The following is a 21,953-nucleotide window of genomic DNA, read 5'->3' as shown; positions in this document are numbered from 1 at the left end:
TACAATGATAGAAAACATTCCTCTACAGGGTTCAGTCCGTCTGAACTGAACCATGGTTATAGGCCAACGAATCCAACTATAGTTGGAATACCTCAGAAAGTGCCTAGTGCCGCGAACTTTGTGGTTCGGATGCGGGAGATGCTAGCACTTGTGAGAGCTAACATTCGCCAAGCTATGGATAGAGCTAAGGCGTATGCGAATGAAAACCGATCCGCTAGAGAATTTAAGGAAGGAGAAAAAGTTTTTCTCAAAGTTCCTTCGCACTCCAAGTCTTTGACTGCAGGAGAGTGTGCTAAGTTATCACCTCAATATTGTGGGCCATGGTTAATTCTAAAAAGAATAGGCAAGGTAGCCTATAAATTAGAATTGCCACAGGGTTGTAAGGTGCACCCAGTGTTTCATGTTTCTCGTTTAAAGAAATTTTTGCATACAGGTGACTCACTAATCGAAGGTGTTGTTTTGTTTCAGGAGATAGAGGATAATGCAAGACGCAAACCAACAGGAAACTTGGACCGAGGAACAATGCAAGTGCGCAATCGGAAGATACCCACGGTGTTGGCTGCATGGCATGGTCTACCTCTATCAGAAGCTACCTGGGAATCCGTATACCAATTACGAAGAGTGTTCCCAGATTTCATCATCAAGGGCGTTGATGCTTGAAGAGGGAATGAATGTTATGCTCTAGCCGAGATAGCATGACCTCGGAAAGATCGGTGGGCATTTTCCCTTAGAGGACCGACTTCTGTAATATTTTATGTGCGTAAATTAAATGATCAAGGGAAGTAACTGCCAAGGTCCTAGGTGAGGGTGTATTAGGTGGTTCTGAGTGCTCAGCCCTAGGTGCACCTAAATGTGTAAGAATGCCAAGGGGCAAATGTTTTAATTGTGCCCCAAGAGAGGGGTAAATGGTGTATCAAGCTAAAGGTCTAAAATGATGACATGTGGCAAGAGGGAACCATCTAAGGATTTGTGGGCTTGTGGATAGGCATGAAGAAAATGAATTACGTATCTTGTGTGTGCATGCAATCCATGAGATAGGCTGGGAGGATAATCGTGATGCCATCGCCTGTGATTGTGAGCTTAAATCGACGGGAAGAAGTTTCCTGAGTTTTGTTTGGTTGTTAACATATGTCCTACTGTAACAGTCGTAACAGAGCTTTTGAAACTCTAAGGTAGCCTCCTCAATACCATCAAGGCCAAATGGCACGAGTCCACCTTCTAACCAACCAGTGCTAGTTGATCCCTCACCACCTTGACCTTCGTCAAGTGGTCATGTACCGAATCTCCCTCATCCATATCAAGGTTGTAGAGCCGATGCTGAAGAAGCAAGATCCGGGATGTGTTGTCTGTCTCGAACAGATCCTTCACAATGACCCACTCCTCTACTGACGTCTCGGCCATCTGGATGTGAGGAAGCACAAAGTCCGCCGTAGTCCCTATGATCAATGCTAGGGCATGGGCATCTCTATCTTTCCAAGCTTTGAGCTCCTTTTCGTCTACTACCATCAGTATCTCCCCTGTTTATCCACCATATCTTCTGGCTACGCCTCCACTCCCGTTGTCAGTTTCCACAGCTTCTGAGCCACTAAATGACTCTAGATCTTAACCTTCCAGATTGGGTAATTTGACCCATCCAGTTTCCCGGACTCTCCAAAGTTGAGGATGGTGAAAGAAAGAAATTTGGGAGAGGAGGAAGGGAGAGTAGGGGCTGAAGAGGATGAAGAGATCAACATCTCTGCTGCTAAACCACATAGCAAAGTCAAACAAACTCAACCTTCCGTAGACCAAAACACTGAACGCACCTGATTGAACCTGAGTCACCCTCCTTTTCGCAAGGGCACTGTCCTCCAGTCGTGGAAACCAATTCCGAAGAGCTTCTAAATCAGGGTCGTCCTTCAGCAAGGTCCTTGCCTTCAGGCTCCCACACCTGTGAGCCTCCTACTTGGGCTCTAATACCATGTTAGAAATCGACCAACAGAGGGTACGCACAGCGGAAGACTAATAGAATAGCCCAGGAGCTCACACGGTGTGGTGTGGGGTGTGGAATCACAAACTTCTTAACTTAATGTGCATCAGATAGATGTGCAGACTCATCAATAGACAATGAACCAGCCACATATAGAAACCACCAAAATAATATATTTCCGTCCAAAGCTATGGACACAATACAAAAGAGATAGATCCAGAGTCCCACCAATGTGATCTTACCACAAGGTACTTCTCCTATCCACCCAGGCTATCTCTAGACTCGAGCCCGCGAGCTCCACCTCGAGCGCAAGTAGACTTTCCATCTAGATCCCTTCCACCTTGCTGTCTTTGCACCAGCCTAGGTGGGCAGCACTCTAAGCTAGGTCGGCAGCACTCTAAGCTAGGTCGGCAGCACTCTAAGCCCACCAATGGTGTGGTCCTTTGATCTTACCACAAGGTACTTCTCCTATCCACCCAGGCTATCTCTAGACTCGAGCCCGCGAGCTCCACCTCGAGCGCAAGTAGACTTTCCATCTAGATCCCTTCCACCTTGCTGTCTTTGCACCAGCCTAGGTGGGCAGCACTCTAAGCTAGGTCTGCAGCTCTACAGCCCACTTGTCTCCTTCTGGATAGAGGCCCACAGGTGGCTGATCTGCTGCTCCTTCTGCTCCCTGAACTGCTGCTCCAAGTGATATGAAATGAGGCCTGAGGCCTCTCCTTTTATAGGCCCCCAAGGGCTGGGAAAACCTACCAGCCCAGCAGCCTTTAATGGCCGACTGCTGGTCGGTTCTCTTCCTCCCCATGGCGGACGTGGTTGGCTGGTCCAACCAGCCCTATAAAAGGGCCCTAGCCAGGCCCTTTTGGGCTGCTGCTAAGCTACCCTTTGCTGCAGCTGTTCCAGCATCCACAGGCCCTTGTGCAGGCCCCAATCGTGCCCCGCACCAGGACCCCGCCATGAGACGCCTCTTCTCTTGGGTACCTGCTGCTGTCCTCTGCTCCGCCTTATGCTCCTGCAGATCAGCCAGGTACCCTCCTCTCTTCTTTTGATGTGAGGTGCTGCCCATTTGACAGCCCCTCTCTGCCCCCATGGCAGCCATAGTGCTGCCCATGTGGCCTTCTCTCAGACACTAGGTTCACCCCCCCCATGCTCTCCTCATATGGGGGCTTACAGATGGGGAGGTGACCTTTCCAACAACAACACCGTGCACATATATTCCCAGCAAAGTCAACACAGCCTCCCAGAAGCAATGATCCATTCATACATGTCTAGTCCATACATATGTGCTGAGATGGTATGTTAAACCATAACTAACCCAAAATTTTACAGGTTCTTTTTCTATCAATGGACAAATATTGTAAAGTGTTGACATGAAATCCCAAATCGCTGTTGTTAATGTTTTCAACAAAATCCCCTTTTACCTTTGGATATAAAGTCTTAAAATCAACTGGAGACATCAAAACCGTGCCCCTCATGATACTATGCCACTGTGCCAGGAGGAAAGCTGGCTGTCAGCCAACCCATAGTTTCACTGGATTCAATCTATTGAACAAATATTTTCCAAGAACATTTGTCACAGTGGGCACAGGGCAAATGACCTGTTAGAATCTCACTGTGCCCACCTGTGAGCCCCCGATGCGAGGGGACAAGGGGCAGTGAGAGGTAGGAGGGCTGGGGAGAGACCCAGGCCGGCATCAGAGGGAGGAGTGCATGGCAAAGATAGGCGACCAGCACACGGGCTGGTCGCAGCCTGCAACAGCAGGTATGAGGGGGCTCTAGGCCTCACATGGAGGCACCTGCAGCTGCGCAAACTGGCCGCCCAGGGCACCCTTATATAAGGGCCTGTGGCTGGCCAAGTCGGCCCAACCAGGGCCACCGACCAGGGCCAACCCTGGTGGGTTTAAAGGGCCCTATGGTCGGCCACCAGACAGGGTAACCGACCCTGCTGGTCAGTCATCTGAAGGGGCCGGGGCAGAGCCTATAAAAGGCCCACTCTACATTCAGCCCAGCATCCAGTGCAGTACAGAAAGCCCTTCTCCAAGGCTGTGTTTAGCACTCAGATCTGGGATAGTTTTTGAGAGAGAGTTCATCAGTTTTCTCCTGCACCCTGCTGAGATTTGTATTGCTCCCTTGGAGCCATTTTCTGCCCACCATTCGGTGGATGGATATACTTTCTCTCTCCGTCTATATTTGCTGTTATATCTGAGTGTGTTTTTTTTACTTGCATCTGTGATCATCTATCTACATTGAGTGTGTAAGAGTTGGAGAGATCTTGGGTGGAGGATTGAGTGATTCATTCCCTCTTCATTTCTAACATGACCGCCTGATTTTCTACCGTTCACCTTTTTTTTTTTAACACAGTACATGCAGTGAAACAGAATACCAATTTTTATAGGGACTTAACCTTATCCTCATCCCCATCTCATGCACTTGTGCTATGAAACATAAACCATTCAGAAAAAACATACCTTCTTTAAATTAAGAGAGTATTGTGGTATTCAAACACAAATTGCACACACAAAAACCAACACAACATAGGGATTTATTTTAACAACCTTGTCTACCATCAATGTTCATCTCAATCTAGCACCCAAACACCTGCCTGATTTTTTCACAGTCAACTGTGAGGTACTAAAAATGAAGCTCTTATCTTTCTCAACATGGCAAGTGTAAGAATTCACCTCTCTGCTTCAGAAATTCAGCTGCCCCGATGGATTGAGAGCTGTCAATGGTCAACGTCAACCCCAACTGTGTTTTTGCAACATTTGTCTGTGAAAGCCCATGATTATTATTTAGAAAGCATCTCACAAATCATGCCCCAATGTGCCCCCCTTTATAAAAAGTAAATTTAAGAGCATGGTCTGATTGATGTTTCAGATATCCCCCAATTTCGTGTGCAAGTGTCCCAACAAAGTCAAAGCAAAAGTAAGAGTGAATGCTTGACATATGTTTCAGAAACTTACCAACTTTGAGAGGATGGCCGAGTTTGACACACCAGAAGCAGCAATAAATGCCTTGCACTTCCGGCCATAGAGTGGGCAGAGCACAAAACCACCTCCTTCCACCCCTTTTCTCCCATAAGCATCACAGAGAAGAATAATGCTTGGTGAATCCATATCCCGAAAATCAAGGCACCAGTGCAGATCCCCCGTCTTGGGTTGTCGGACCTCAACCCCAACAGCTGTAATCCGTAGAGTCTGTATCAAATAAATAGCCATGCTAAGCTGAAACCCAGTATTAAAAACACACAAATTTGTTTATAAAAGAAGAGCAAATTTGAGAAATTCCTATGGTTGCATTCAGGCATCCACATGCCAGTAGGAACAAAATCCGGTTCATGGCCAGCAGCCATCAAATGCATCACATCACAGAAAAACCAAGTATTTCTAATGACCTTTCCTTGTACAATGTTATATCAAAGTTTTCAAATCATGATAAACACATTAAACAACAAAACTAGAACCGGGCAGGCAGCAGTGAACGGTCAGGCTGGGCGGGTAGAATCTTGTTCGAAGCCACTGTGCTCCCTGGGTGTTGCTTTTTATAGTATGCCACGTGGTTCAACGAGAGGGCAGAAAGGGGGTTTGGTTCCACTGCTGCCTGCCTGAAAATTGCAGAGCTTAAAATGGACAGAATATAGTAGAAAACAAAATTATTGTGGTCATTTAGAACAGTTAGAACCTTACAAATGGAACCCAGCTCGAAGTTCGGCGCCGCAAATGAAGGACCATAAAGTCAGCAACCACAGAAACAGAGGGCACTGGACTTATATTTTTGCTCCATTTCAATCTGTGGAGCTCTGTTAATAAAGCAGCACGATACCTGAAGGTTTCCACATCATTAGCATTGAGATCAAGACAAATGAGAAGGACGATAATGGTTTGCTATGTTAAAATGACAAATTTTCTAAACATTGATTTTCTCTAAACGAAATACTAAAACTGTAATGAACCAACCTGAAAATTCAAATTACCACTGGCAACTACAACCAACTCCCTGCCGAAAAATAGTAACAATAACAAGAGAATACAGGTACACATGAGCATTGCCTTGTGTAGTGGGATGGGCAAAGCAAAGCATGGGCAGTGTGGCAAAGACGGGATGGGCAGCTTATCGTGCGGTATCTCAACAAACAGGATTTCGTATCCTTCCCAATCGGACGATCCAGGCTGTCACACTCAACAAGGAGCCCCTCAATGTCACTGCTGTAAGTGCAGCCCATGTCCTTCAAAGCTAAAAGGTGCACATTTCAAGTAGTCTAAACAATGTTTGGCAATTCAATCTTGAGCTCTAGGATTTCCTTCCAAGTTCTAAGGCTAGCCTAGGATCTTATTGCTTTCCTAGACCTTTTAAAATTAAAAATCAGGGCTCTCTGTGCTTCATTTTTATCACAGCCCATAATTATTGGGATATGTCAGGAATTTTCCCTGTACTGAATCTGAAATTGGCAAAGAGATATTGAACCTAGATGCAAGCCCCGTGAAAATTTCATCATGGACATCACCTCCAATATTGATTTTACCTATTACCACATGTCACCCTTGAAAAGGAAAATTCTCGAGATTTTTGCATAGACCTGTGCTGATGCCCGCAAGTTTCAAAGTGCCCATTGCCATGTGTGCATTGTAGTGTCAAGCAACTATTTAAGCTACAATCTGCAGTATAATGCATCAAATTTTTACCAATTCTCGTGAGCAAGGCCTTGCCGACTTAAAGAATCTTATATGAAGTTGCATCGGCATTAGATCAGTGTTCTATTGAGATATTTGGACACATGTCACTAGGAGCCTGTGAGATCGGGAGAGAGAGCAAAGGTGAGAACTGAAAGCTTAGTTGCAAATAGATGAGTGTAAGAGTGATACAACTGAAGGAGTGAGATAAGGTTTTGTCATAGTGACAAAACCTTAGTAGTCACTAACCATAGTTAGTGGACTAACTGCGGTTAGGGGGCAAAACCTCTTAAAGAGGGAAAAGTGCCCCTAACTTACATTGGTCACTACTGAAATATATCTATAATTCTAACACCCCCCTGCAGTGCCAATGTCATGTACAAGGATGATTAATCACCAAACGGATATAAGTTCAGGGCGCTACGAAATGCCTCAAACTTTTCACGTGGAAGTGCTTTGGTGGAAATATCTGCAACATTGTCATGTGTGGACACAAAGATCATACTGATCTCTCCTGCATGCAACTTCTCTCTGACATAGTGATAGTGAACCTCAATGTGCTTCGTGCGAGCATGAAACACTGGATTCTTTGCCACTGCAATGGCACTCTGACTATCAGTGAGAATTGGAGAAGGACCCTCCAATGACAGATGAAGATCAGCAAATAGACGACGCAGCCAGACACATTCAACTATTGCTGTGAAAGCTGCCTTGTACTCAGCTTCACATGATGAGGTAGCCACTGTAGATTGTTTCTTGCTCAGCCAGGAAATGCAAGCTTTACCCAAAAAGAAACAATTGCCACTAGTGGACTGCCTAGTGTCATAATCACCAGCCCAATCTGAATCACTGTAGGCATGCATCTGCAAGTCACCCCCCCTGGGAAATAACAAGCCAAAAGACTTCGTGCCCTGCAAATAATGGAAGATGCGCTTCTGCCTGCCAATGCATAGTTTTTGGGCTGTGCATATACCTGCTCACCTGAGATACTGCAAACTGAATATCAGGTCTAGTGTTGCAGAGATAAATGAGGCATCCAACAGCCTGACTGTAAAATGTGGCATCAACTGATTCTCCTGCATCATGCATTGTGAGTTTCAACCCCGGCTCCATGGGAGTGGCTATGGGCTTACAATCATGCATGTTAAATCTATCCAAGAGTTTCTGCACATACTTGGACTGAGACATAACAGTGCCACATCTCTCTTGAGAGAACTGGATCCCCAAATAAAAGTGAAGCAGCCCCATATCTGACATGTCAAAGTTGGTCTGCAAATCAGCGTTGAAATCTACAATATTATCTTTGTTGGACCCTGTGAGCAGTAAGTCATCGACATAAAGAATGATGACTAAAATTTCCCCCCCATCCTTCTTGATGTAGAGGGTGCTCTCAGTAGGAGTATTGCGCAGCCCCTTACTGGTCAAAAAGGCATAAATCTTGGCATACCATGCACGAGGGGCCTGTTTCAGCCCATACAAAGCTTTATTTAGCTTGCATACGTAAAGTGCATTTCCTGAAATTTCAAAGCCTGGAGGTTGTTTGACATAAACCTCTTCCAACAAGTCTCCATTTAGGAAGGCTGTTTTAATGTCCAACTGATGAACATTCCACTCAAAATGTGCAGCCATTGCAATAACAGATCGGATGGTGGTCATCCGGGATGTAGGAGCAAAAGTCTCCTCATAATCTATGCCCTTTTTCTGAGCATAGCCTTTGGCAACCAGCCTTGCCTTGAATCTATCAATGGAGCCATATGGCTTCAGTTTCACCTTGAAAACCCATCGTGTACCAATGGCATGTTTACCTGGTGGCAAGTCTACGACATCCCAAGTCTGATTTTTCTAAATGGACTACAATTCATCGTGCATGGCATTCATCCAATGCACATTGTCCTTTGCTTCTTCGAATGTTGCAGGCTCCTCCTCATCGAGAAGAGTACCTGCATATGCTGATTCCACTGAATTAGCACCTTCCATGTGCCTTACTTTACTGCAAGTCCTGCCAGGTAATGGAGCATCAATCTTACTCTCCCTGAGAGTCTATAACAGCCAGTTTGGGACTGTTTTTGCTACATGTATGTCTGCAATTTCTTGCTGAACCACCTGTTCTACTGCCTGTGGAGGTGACAAGACATCCTGTGGCTGAACTGGAGCATCGGGAGGTGGCTGTAAATTCTGATTTGATCAGAAATATCAGCAAGGGAACCCAAGGCAATGGGTAGTAACCCCTCAAAAACATCCTCTGAAGAAGAAGGCATATGAAATTCAGCCCGAGTGTGAGCTGGATTTTCTGCAAATATCACATCTCTACTGACAATGATCTTGCGTGTAGCAAGATTGTAGAGACGGTACCCCTTGCTTTCTGCACTGTACCCAACAAATATGCACTTAATTGCCTTATCTGACAACTTATGCCGAAATTCAACTGGCACATGAGCATATGCAAGGCATCCAAAGATGCGGAAATGATCCATTGAAGGCTTTCTCCCATTCCGGACTTCATAGGGAGTTTTTGTTTTCAAAGCCTTAGTGGGAAACCGATTTAAGATGTAGTTGGCACACATTAGACCTTCAAGCCAGAATTTGTGAGGCATGTGTTTGCTTTTGAGCATACATCTGTCCATCTCCATAAGAGTTCTATTTTTCCTCTCAGCTTTGCCATTTTGCTGAGGGATCAGCCTCACTGTGAGCTGATGCACAATACCCTTGCCTTTCAGAAAAGCATCAAAATCTGCAGACAAGTATTCCCCCCCTTTATCTGTGCGCAATGTCTGTATCTTGAGTCCAGATTCATTTTCAACCATGGCTGAAAAGTGTTTAAACACCATGAATACTTCTGATTTTCGCTTCAGCCCAAAGACCCAAGTGAAATTGGAGTAATCATCAATAAAAGTAACAAAGTACAGATGACCACCCAATGATGGAGTCCTCATGGGACCACAGACATCACTGTGTATAAGCTGTAATTTTCGGACAGCTTTAACTGAACCATCCTTTTTTAAGGGGAATCTGTGCATCTTGCCTAAAATGCACCCTTCACAGGCATGTGGAGGAGGTATCTCAAGAGGTGGCAATGCATCAACCATAGAGTGCTTCTGAAGTGTCATCAAGCTGTTGTAATGCATGTGGCCATATCTGGCATGCCATAACTTTGCATTATGCATGGCAGCAGTAGGAGTAGAAACTGCAAGAGCATGGGCTGCTCTTTTCTCAAAAAGATCAAGTTGAAAAAGCCCACGCAGCAGAGTACCAGATAATCTCAAGGCATAATCATTTTCTTTGTCTCGAACAGCACATTTGTCATCCTCAAAGATGACCTGAAATCCAGCCCTGTTAAGAGTGGACACTAAAAGGAGATTCTTGGTGATACCAGGCACATACAAGACATCTGAAAGTCTGAAAACTGAGCCATCAATGGCGGTAAGCTCAACTTCTCCTGTACCACGTACTGAATATGACGAGTTGTTGGCACAAGTGACTTTCTTACCAACGGGAGGTGGATGCAAGGAAGTAAAGAGACACTTCCTAAAAGTGATATGCTTGGAGGCACCGCTGTCAAAATACCAAGTATTCAGTGTTTCATTGACACTGAAAGCTGATGCATCCATGAAAGGATCATAACTGCAAGTCAAAAAGGCATATGTATCATCTTTACAAATGGTTGTACTATCCCGAGCATCTAGAGCAGCCAGCCTAGAATCTGAAATGCAAGATAAAAAGGCATAATCCTGTCCAACAAAGTTGGCTGCAGCATCCCCACTGTCCAGATGCATGAGGAGCTGAATCTGAAACAGCCATACCGAAACTGTTTTTCTTCTCTTTTGCAAGCCTTTTCTTGCATTCTACAATGTGATGACCTGGCTTTTTGCAGTAATGACAAAAAAACTTCTTCTTGGGCTTACTTGCATCATTCTTAGCCTTTTGTGAAGGCTGTCCTGACCCACTGGAAGGCTGATTTACTGATGTCTTTGCCTGTCCCTTTCCTTTTGACTTGAACTTTGAGAGCATAGCTTGTTCACTTGCACATGAAGCCAAGTTTTTCCTGGTCTGCTCTTCCTAAAGCAGAAGTCCTATCAACTCATGAAAAGTGAGAGGATTTGCACCCCCCCTCAATGATAAGTTCAGCGAGGTATGAAAGCTGAGATAAGTCTCAGGAAGAGAATTCAGAGTGGTGGTAATCATCTCTGAATCAGGAATAATCTCATCAATGTTCAATAATTGCTCTCTGAGATCCTTTAACTTTGTGAGGTGGACTGACATGGAGTCACCCTCTTCCATATGTGTATTACTTAACTCTCTTTTCAAGAAAGATACCCTTGCATCATTCCGGGCTGCATACATGCTTTCTAGATATCCCACGCTGCCTTCGAGGTCTTACACGACCAGATATGCGTAATGATAAATCTTTTCACTGAAAGAGAGATGCATGACAAAGCTAAGGCATCCCGTGAATCCCATCTCTTTTGTTCTGAAGTGGTGGCTACAGCTGCCCCAACAACCTGTCCAGCAACTGCACCCTGTGCACGACCTCTTTCAGCTCCTTGCTGGGGAGGGGTATTAGGTGCCATACCTGCTGGTCGGATCTCATCCCCATTCACATAATCCCACAAATTACGAGAAATTAGAATATTGCGTACCATAAAACTCCAGAGGGAGTAGTTGGTAACATCCAACTTGTCTTCCTGTGAAAGACCACCGAACTGGAAATCATTCCGATTTTGCTGGGCCATGTCTGAGAAAGAAAATACAGCAAATGCAAATCTGAATTCCCTTGCTGGGAATGGAGTGCACAAATCCCAAAAAACACATCCAAACACTGGCTAAAAATGCAACTCAAATCTCTGTAATGTCTCTGTCATAAATCTACCAGAGCATCCAATCTCTCCCAAAACCTGGCCAAAACGCTTCAAAGCACTCACAGAAAGGCAGTATGAACTGAAATCTCCAAAATTACTCTCCCAACACAAAAGCCCCAATTTGTGGCATGAAATTGCAACCAGAAAGAAGCAAATTTGCTAAAAGCCCCAAATCTGCAATTTCTAAACAAAAACCCCAAATTTCAGATTAGATCTGCAAAAGCCCCAAATTTCGAGTTAAAATTGAGTCAAATTTCACCCAAATAGCTATTCTCCTGCAAAATCCCCAATTTCTTGGCCAATCTTTGCAATTTGCTTGCAATGTCTGCCAAAATTTTACAAAAGCCCCAAATTTTACTGCAAAATTACAGTGTAATTGCAAAAGTCCCAAATTTCTTCAACACTTGCAGATTTACTGCAATGTTTGCCCAAAAAATCCAACTGTGCTCCCACAAAACTGAGCCAAACAATGGCTATATGCAAAGAATGCGCCTGCCAAAGAACCTTGCAAGTAGAATCAAGTCCTGCAAAACTGTAAATTTCCAAGCCCACTTGCAAACAATACGGCAGTTTGTACGGAGCTGTGCAACTCAGCCTGTACTGTCGAAATCCGTATGGCTGTACGGATATGTACGGCAAGCTAGCACAGATGTACGGCGAACGTACCGACTAGTTGCAGGTGTACGACCTGACATATTGCACGAACTACGAGGCGCCACATGTGCGGGTAGTACTGACGAAGGTTGGCGACGATGTACCGAATCTGGTGCAAGAGTCGTACGATCTGTATGGCGAAGATAGCGATGGAGCTGTACGGAAGGCAACGCAGGTACAATACGGATTGCAGGCTGTACGGCGACGAGCTGTACGGCCATACGATGAAGCAGGCGGTGCTATTCGGAACCAGTGCAGGAGCTATACGATGACGATGACGAATGGCAAGGCGTCGCAGGTACAATACGGACTGTACGAAATCAGTCCGTACAGATCTGTACGGACGATACGGCAAGCTGTATGGGCTGCTTCGAGATTGGGCTGGAGGCAAGAGCTCAACGAGGTTCTGATACCAAATGTGAGATCGGGAGAGAGAGCAAAGGTGAGAACTGAAAGCTTAGTTGCAAATAGATGAGTGTAAGAGTGATAACTGAAGGAGTGAGATAAGGTTTTGTCATAGTGACAAAACCTTAGTAGTCACTAACCATAGTTAGTGGACTAACTGCGGTTAGGGGAAAAAACCTCTTAAAGAGGGAAAAGTGCCCCTAACTAGCTTATTAAATTACATTGGTCACTGCTGAATTATATCTATAATTCTAACAGAGCCGTGTACTGAGGGTGCCCCAACCCTCAGTCCCCTAGCCACTCCTTGGAGCCTCATCCCATAAAAGTGGATCCAGGGTAATAAGGTCTCCTTTCCTCAATGTATTATATGCCTTCAACATTAGGCCTCCACTTTGTATGTGGGATAAGCTCTATCTGTGTATCGCGTCAATTCTCTGCTCTGCGCATGTGTTGTTTGTGTTGCAGACTGCGTAAGTTGGCTTGTTTTGTTTGGTCACTGGTCCACACTCTACCGCCATTCTAGTCCTACGCACTGCTTGCATGTCAATTACAAGCCATTCTTTAGATAGTGTTGCTTCTACACTACGTTAATGCCCGCCATAGCCGCTGTGCATGTGTGCAGCTTTTATTGGTTGGCTTTGTTGTGCATACTGCCAACCTTTTATGCATGTACTTGTCAAAGTTGGATTAAAGTGCCCAGATGTCGACGTGCGTGCCCCGTTTTTTTTCATTTTATGCCTTGCTGGCCACATAGCAGGCCGCTTCTTCAACTCGCACCTTGCTCAAGGACTCTCAAAGCCATTGGCATTGATACCATATTGAGATATTTGGACATGTATCTTCAAGAGTTAGATAGGTTGGGATCCAATACGCAACAAGAACAGTCGGCAGCAGCACCCAGGTGTAAATCACACTTGTAGAAGGATTTCATTTGGAAGCTGAAAACTTCAAACAACAATGATGGTGTTTCTTTTGGCTTTTTTTAATCCTTTGAGTTCTTGGATTTTTCGGCACAGTTGGTTGCCAAGTGTCCTTCTGTCCCGCATCCAAAACACTTTCCCTCCTTTCAGAAGGTTTCGGTCTGCTCTAGAGTAAATTTAGTTAGTGGCATAGAAGATTCTTTCCTCTTCTCCTTTTCTGCTCCTCAATTCTTCACTTTCTCAAAGAAAGGGTGATCTTTGGTTATTGATATGCAAGAGAACTGCGAGTGCAGCTGAATGCATAACGTCATGAAGCTCTGTTCACATAAGCTCGTACCTGAGGTGGGGGTCATGCCGTGTACTTTCGAAGCTATACCTCAACTGTGATTTTTGAAAAAAAAGAAAACTTGCACTTAGGAATCCCAATTTTTTTTGTTGTAAACTTTTGATAGGCTCGTCCTCGTCCATGTGAAGACATACCAATGTCGTGTACTTCTGCCACAAACTGTTTTGGGAGAAACTGGCAATAGAATACTTTCTTAAAATCTACCCAAGTCTTGAGAACTTTCCCGGCAACCAATTGCGCATTCCACCATGCACTGGCCATGTGTGTGATATATAGACTCAGCATGCGAAGCTAAGAGGATTCTCAACACCAAAAGTCACATCAAATTGGCACACAAACTTCATAGATTTGTCTGTGTGTCCAAAAGCTCCGTCGTAGGTGATAAAACGGACAGATTTACCTCCTTTGAGCATCTTTGCCTTGGAATCTAAGTGCTTTCCTAAGCACTTCCAATGTGAAGTCGATGAACTTGTACTGAAACTAGAATTGGAAGACTTTCTTTTATGTCTCTTACTCTATGGCATAGGCCATCTCTTTTGCTTTCCACTTGGGCGTGGACTCCTTCCCCCTTTACCTTGAACTATGTCAGTATTGGCAAGGTAACAAGCTAGGAGAACACTGCTGACTTACTTCCTTAGACACCATCACTTGCTTGAACATGTGTTATCCCTCGAAAAGATGCTGAAATCAAGGGATCTTCTGTAGAGTTTCCAACTCTTGAATTTTGGTTCTCACAAATCTTCATCAAGGTCATCGTCTAGCCCTATGGGACTGGGCCGTCGGGTGGCTGAACTGCCATGTTCTAAAGCCATGACATGGTCAAGAATCAAGAAAAAACAGTTCTGAACTGATTCTAGGCTTGCTGAGGCAAAAATAAGACAGAATCGTTGAGAGGAACTGGCCAGATTGTTTCCCAATCAAGTCTGCTCCAAGAACTCACCCAGAAATCAACACTTTGTGCAGAAAATAGTCCAAATAACTTACTGTTTTGGGACAGCAAACAAAGCTGAACCAGATCGTCAAAATTTGAGATTGTAAGGGCTTGAAATTCACAATTACAGGACAGCAATTAAGGAAAACTTCCCAAGCCAAATTCCACTGGAATTCAAAGAGTAATTGCACACCAAAATCACACGCACTTTGCATACAAATTCAAAGCGATCTGAGAAGGCAGAGTAGGCTGAGCTGGATCGCAATCAAATAGGAGCTCCTTGTCCAGATCTTGGCGTTGAAAAACTCTACTTCGGGCTGAAAATCCTTTGGCTCTTCCAAATCATTGATGTCCCTCCTCAATTAGACTATTTCTTGGATCATTGCCACCAAGGAAAGTGGCAAGCTTGTGCTCTGATACCGCAAATTGCAGCCTTTTGGTCAATTCGCACTGAAGAAAACCTCGCCAAGACAGGCTGGGATCCAATTGGCAGCAAGGAGAACCAGACGCAGCACCACGGAGTGAATCACAATTGTAGAAGTAATTCGTCTGCAAGCTAGGAACCCCAAACAACAAGCAAGAAACTCAACCATGGGGCTGGGAAAAAAACAACAAGCTAGGAACCCCAAACAACAAGCAGGAAACTCAATGGGGAAAAAAATCACAGTAGACAGAGAATACGGTAGAGGAAGGGAGAGAGAAAACACAGCACTAGGGGCCAGATATAAGGGCTGCCCCCCCCCCCCCGCGTCCCACAAAAAAAAGTCTTTATTGCAGGGAGCAAGAGCTGACTACAGATCTCGAGAGGTAAAAGACCCTTAATTTATAGAATAGGCCAAGCAACTGGAAAGCATGTCCTTTCCAAAAGCTGGCCTGCTTTCTTGCCTAAAATAGCCCAGAAAGCTGAGATCTCTCCAAAAGTAGGCACTTTCTTGGGGCACCTTTTATGCTTTCGGCTCAAGTGGGCCCTTCATTAAATGAGGCGCCACTTGTCTTGTGCTTTTCACCTTAAAGTGGGGGAATTAAGCACTCTCCAAAGTCCTACAACTTGCACAAATAATATCCAGCACTTTAACCCATTAGAGGTTAGCCAAATGCATGCATTCTAGCTCTTGGACTAATCGTAGTCCGTTGTGGGCATCCCCGCAGTACTATTTAACCAATGCAACACAAAGCAAAAAAGAAACTTGTTCTAGTTAGCCGGAGTCCACTTCTTTGACCAAAGTCAATATAAAATATTTCTCTTTATTTTTTGGGAGAAATACAAATGTGTCACAGGAGCTGTGTACTGAGGGTGCCCCAACCCTCAATCACCTAGCCACTCCTTGGAGCCTCATCTCATACAAGTGGATCCGGGGTAATGAGATCTTTCCTCAAGGCATTATATGCCTTCCAACTTTCAATTTAGCCCTCTCCCTATAACACTTGCACCTTCATGCACTCATGATTGTGCACATTCCAACAGGTTCAACCATATTATCCTGCAAAAGACCCTTTCTGACAAGATCAGTCAAGTTGTCAATTTTCTGGTACAAACTATCATAGCCTTCTCTAATACTCAACAAGATTCTATTCATCTTAACAAATTTTGAATATACTAGATTTGTAAGCAGAAAATCAGAAAAGGGGCCAAATCTGCAAAATTTTGAATCCGAGAATGTCAGTTACTGATTAAACAATCCATCTCAGCAGCAGTCACTGACAGATTATCCAGATTATATGATCATGATTCTTAGGATTTGGCCAATGGAATCAAGGTCAATAATCAGACATTCCACCAGACTTCATGAGCTCTCTTAAAATTGAACTACACCAATTCAGATAACAAAATCCAAGTAATTCATGGCCTGTCCAAGGAGATCTCATCTTTAGGTAGGCCCTTCCATTCAATGACATAGTCTATGCCTTCCAAGACGTATTGATAAACACACTCATATATATATACCTTTGTAACACTAAAATACATACATACATATATACATATACATATACATGTGTGTGTGTGTGTGTGTGTGTGTGTGTGTGTGTTATACATACACACACACACACACACCCCTTCATAAGAATAGAATATATCCAATCTTACAAATTAAAATATTTAAAGGGAACACGCAAAAGAACAAAGAAAAGAAGGAAGCTTGTAAGCGACTTCAGACAAAATTAAGAGTAAATGAGAAAAACTAAAAATGAACAAAAAGAACTTAGTAAGCAAAGATACACTTATGTTCTCATCAGTACCCAAGCATAAGCTGCCATCTGGGTTTCTTTCCAACTCGTGCTGATCCATCCATGCACATTGAAAGAGAGTGAACAATGAAAACATTTTAATGCACAATTTATCGTCAACACATCTTAACAGCAGAAACAGTATGAAATGACAAAATAGAAATGCTGCAAGAATAAGAGCACAGCAATCTCATTATATCTTTCCATTGTATTGATAGCACAAACCGGACGGATCTCTGAAACAGGGGAACGAAAGGACCTTCAGATCTCTCTACCTGCGGCAACAGAGTCTTTTGCACACTAATGCGGCTCCTAATTAACTGTCACCTGCACACAGGCGATCAGCTCTAGAATGACACATGCAGTGCCATTTAGTCAGAATGCTTTATCTCCTACAACATGAAAATGAGCCTGCGCATTAGAGTGTCTTTACACCATGCACTACAGGATCCTTGATGTGCAATCCAGCTAGATCACTATCAGTTACACAGGGTTGTCCTCCACAAGGAAGTTTGCCATCCATTAAATCTGTCAAGCTGCTTGTACATCGCCTGAATCCAGATTCCGAATCCTGGCTCTCAATCAGAACTTCTCCACGATAATGCCATCAGTTCTTCTTCTAGTTTGAACATAGCATCGCTCAATCCATATGCGCCACTCTGCTATACTTTCTTGCCTTTACGTGAGGGTCGAGCAGCTGTGCGAAGCACTCAATCTAGGCACGCACTAGCTTCAATGAGACTCCTGCCACCAAAATATCTTCGCCAGACATTAAACATATGTTTCTCCTAGCAGGTCTACCATTCGTCGTGCAACTGGATATTTGCCCGAAAGTCAGTATCACGGGTGACGAATCAATCTCTGAAATCTCATAGTCAGGATTTCCTGCAAAATTTGAGCCTTGATGATTGAATAGAAACTGGCTAGCCCCTCTGAAAAGATAACCTGTCTCCTCATCTTCTTGAAGTTGCTTCTCTAAACTATGCAGCCTGTGCATTCCACAGCAATTCCTGGCACAATTCAAGGACTTCAGACCCCAATTGCCCTCTGTCTTCAAAGTCATCCACTCGAATCTTCAATGCATCGTTCTCTCAAGCTGAGCCTTCAATGCTGATTCAGGGGCTTTCCTCTGCTTCAGTTCTGTCCCAAGGGTAGCCACCCGCTTCCATTCAATCGTAAGCATTTCTGTGGCAGACTAGCATTTACCTAGATGAATCCAGGAACATTCCCAAACTCATCCTCTAAAAACACAACGTAGTGCAGACTAGCATTCCCTCTGAGACTTTGTGCAGGCCAATAACCAGCTCTTCTGAGTCCTGATTCCTTGCCTCAAACTCGATCAATTCCTTCTTGCATTGATCTAGTTCGTGTTGCATCCTCAGAATTTGGCCTTCACATTCGTTCCTCAACCCCTGCAAATGATATTCCGCTGCACTAATCTGCTCATCATAGTACTACGCGTCAGCTTCGAGTGCATCAGCTCTAGCGGATTCATTTCTAGCCTGAACCTTGTATATCAACTCAGCTTCCATTTGCTAAGTCTCCTACGTGTCTGGATCATAGACACCCGCGGTCCTCTTGACTGGCCTCAGGAGATACATTTATTGCTCAGAAGTAAAATCACCCTACCGCCCTCTATAATTCATTAGAATCTTCTTCTTCGTCTTACTTCTCTACATCAGGTCGATCTCTTGATCCTGACTGATAACTGGGCTCAGGAATAGAAGGAGACGCTAGCGAGAACGACAATTGACATCATTGGATGAAATTGGTCTCTCTAACCTCTGTGGGATCCTAGTTGAGAAGTAGATTGCTCCTTGGATGCAAAGGGCAGCAAAACCCATGGTTCCTATTCTCCATGAGCCGGAGGAGAAGGTGGCAATTCCATCTTTTCCATAACAAGCGATGTGAGATGGTAGAGGACCTTAGGTCATGTCCTTGAGATGGTAAGAGGGCCTCAGGTCATGTTCTCAGTTTCAGCGTGCTGCCAATGAGTTATAATCATTTAATCGTGCAAATTGGAGGCAGTAGCAGCTCAATACTGTTCACATGCTTAGGATAATCAGTATTTGCCTTAAAACTTGTCTTGACTAATACCTTTTGGCTAGATTCAGTTCTTAACAGCTGCCGTGGATAGAAAATAGAACACAGCACAATTAGAAAAGAGTCTAGTCCATGTTATCTTCACGTCTCTTTCGATGAACTCTGCAGACAGGTTGCAGTAGTTGTGTCCAGCATATTTATTTGTCACCTCAACAAGTACAATGCATATGACTTGTGCTTAAATGTTTTGTTTGGACTGTTAGTCAAGCCCACGGTATGAGTTACACGCAAGAACCGCTAATTAACACCAGAAAATTCTGCAGACTTTTTAGCCCGTTGTATTTGCCAGTCTACACTCAGTCGAATTCAAGACCGCTTTTGCTAGTGCTGGCACCTTGTTTTGCCAACGAGCCTACAAGAATGCTTTAAACTCCTAGCGAATTAATTCATTTTCCCTTATTCCCAATCGACGGTTAAGTACTTTGGATAATGATCTTTCTTTCTTTAAACTCCAACGATTTCTCCACGATAATGGAGACACTTAGGGTGGTTTAACGTTGTGTCTTGCCACTCAATATTATTGAATTGCATTGAATTTCGACAGTTCTGGAGGCCTACCTACGTAGACAGAATTTTAAATCGGCATTAATTATGTAATGATTTATGCCAGCATTCAAAAGGAACAACAAGGAGCATATAGGGCAAAGGAACCTGGATGAAAATTTGATCGCTTTGAATTTGCCACGTCCATCAGTCCTAAGGTTAATAATGAATTCCTGAGCATGGTGCGGCTGGGGATCATCCCGACCAATTACTGGCGCCGCTGTTTCGAAGTCCGTCACCACGTCATATGAATTTGTGACGCTGAGAGTTGTCGGATCAAGAGTGATGATAGACACCTGCGATATGCAAAGGATTCTTTTGTACTTGCCTCTCCAGGAGTGCTTTGTAACCAAATACCGTGCGAGATACTCGGGTTCTTCTTGTAAAGCAACGTCCTGGGAAGCATTCTCGGAGGCTACAGATGTAGAGGGGCGATTAGCGAAATCCATGGTCTGAAGGCGATGGAGTGGGTGCAATCGGGGGCGCGCATTCGAGCGGAGAAGCCACCAGCTCCACGCCGCTTCAGTGCGGCCCCCCGACTGACTCGCCCCCAGCTCTTCCTATTTCTGCGGAGCGTGATCGTATTGAAGCAAGAGACCAATTTCTTCCAAAGCTCAATATGCCACAAACAGGCTGCGCAGCTGAAAGTTGCACCCGGTGTCTTCCCTGCCGATCGACCCCAAGGCCAAAACCGTTCAGCGCCGAATACCGAGCTGGAAGGGCTGTGCGATTTCCTTGGGAGGAGGCAGAGCTGGGGGAAGCAAGATGCGGCAAAGGGAGACAGAGGAGGTGAAATCTTGCATCTGAGACGGAAGAAAACGAAAGTGATGCTGGAGATGCAAGGGAATGGTGCGGTGCAGGAGGAGCCGCAAATCGAAGATGATCATGGCGATGGCGATAAACGGATGAACAAGATGAAGAAGCTGCACAAAAAATACAAGCAGAGTAGAAAAGAGGAAGAGCTTTTGTGAAACAGGAAATGAAATTTCATCACTCCTGGCCCCTTTTATATTATTCGTCTTTTCTTTTCTTTTCTTTCTTAACGTTAATAATAATAATCCCTCGAGTCTTGTGACTTGATCCAGGATTGCGTCAGTGCTTCCCGTCTCGTAGACGGGTGTTGTGTATATGGTCAACCTTGTGTGACTCCTCCTTACATTTTGCTAGAAAGAGAAGTTTTCATGGGTTGCAGTGGTGCTTCCCATCTCGCACACAGACAACGTGAGAGAGAAGAGGAGTAGCTCTGTGAGCAAAGAAGGAGGAGGAGGAAGGAGATGAAAGTGGCCTGAAATGAAATTTCATGAAGTCTGGCCCTTTTTATATTTCCTTTCTTTTACTCCATAATAATCCACAATACACCCAAAGTAGCATCTTGGACGAGCGCGCCACTCATAGTGTGCTTCCAATAAAGGATTTCAGCAGTCCTTCCCATCACAGACAAATGTTGTGGCTTATACCTACAAAATGCCAAACTCTCATGTGGTCCCTCTCCTCTTCTTTGAGGTTTAAAATCCACATTTTCACCAAACATTATAATATTTAAAATGAGGATTTTTTCCATTAAAACCCTCTTCCCACCATGTCCTTGCAACTTTACACCCTAAGCTATGGTTTAAGGCCATCCAATTGAGTCTCCTCCAAGGAACTACCTACATCCTCCCTTACCCCTTTCTTGAATGTGTGTCCTCACAACCTTACCATACTCAATCACACCCACCATGATGTAATTAAGCCCAGATCAAACAACCACATTTAATTACTTCATCTTAAGTCTTTTCTTATAGGCATGATGACTCTCGTTCTCTCATACTCACACTCAACGTCATAGCGATAATGGATTTGAACTAGAAACTCACAATATGTGATCATGAGTGCCTTTGCTTTCAAAGGATGATCAAGATGAATATAAAAACCTTCTCTTTTATTTCAAAAAATAATGTACGTAAACTAGGTTTTGGTCGACCTCGCTTCAATATCTCTAGTATGGGCTTTGCTAAAGTATCCTTACCCCCATCCCTAAGAGTCACAAGATTCCTACTAAGCTCACTCGACCTAGCATAGGCTATTTTTGTAAGCCTTCGAGCAAGACATTGCCACCTGAAACTAAGTAGCTCAACCAAAGTTTAACCACTGACATATAGCTTTTCCATGATCCCCCTTTCAAAACTTTAAGCTGAGAGCATACAGCTTCAAACAATTAGAAACTTGCAAACACTTATATCCTACCTGGCTTCTATCCCAAAATCCCTCTCAAAAATTCCCTATCATCTCATCTAGATTGAACCTTATAACACTCAACTATTCTTTCCTCATGGCTAGGATTGTAATCTCTA

General features: G+C 44.2%; 1 protein-coding gene across 1 annotated transcript in view; it reads right to left on the bottom strand.

Annotated features, from left to right (window-relative positions):
- GRV2 (DNAJ heat shock N-terminal domain-containing protein) overlaps positions 1–20,582 on the bottom strand; it is a 91,521-nt gene extending 70,939 nt beyond the window's left edge. Inside the window, exons 1-4 of the mRNA XM_087396469.1 lie at positions 19,729–20,582; positions 5,653–5,788; positions 4,930–5,163; positions 4,648–4,735 (exon numbers count right to left, since the gene is read on the bottom strand). Coding sequence (XP_087252595.1) covers positions 4,648–4,735; positions 4,930–5,163; positions 5,653–5,788; positions 19,729–20,069 — 799 coding nt within the window. The 5' untranslated portion in view covers positions 20,070–20,582. The remainder of the gene's footprint in view (positions 1–4,647; positions 4,736–4,929; positions 5,164–5,652; positions 5,789–19,728) is intronic.
- Positions 20,583–21,953: the final 1,371 nt, after the last annotated feature.

This window comes from Dipteris shenzhenensis, chromosome 25 (genome assembly GCF_047967505.1).
Source record: "Dipteris shenzhenensis isolate YYH24624 ecotype China chromosome 25, Dip_SZ_1.0, whole genome shotgun sequence".
Classification (NCBI taxonomy): domain Eukaryota; kingdom Viridiplantae; phylum Streptophyta; class Polypodiopsida; order Gleicheniales; family Dipteridaceae; genus Dipteris; species Dipteris shenzhenensis.
Note: the sequence above shows the minus strand (reverse complement) of the source record. Positions and strands in the feature narration are given on the sequence as shown.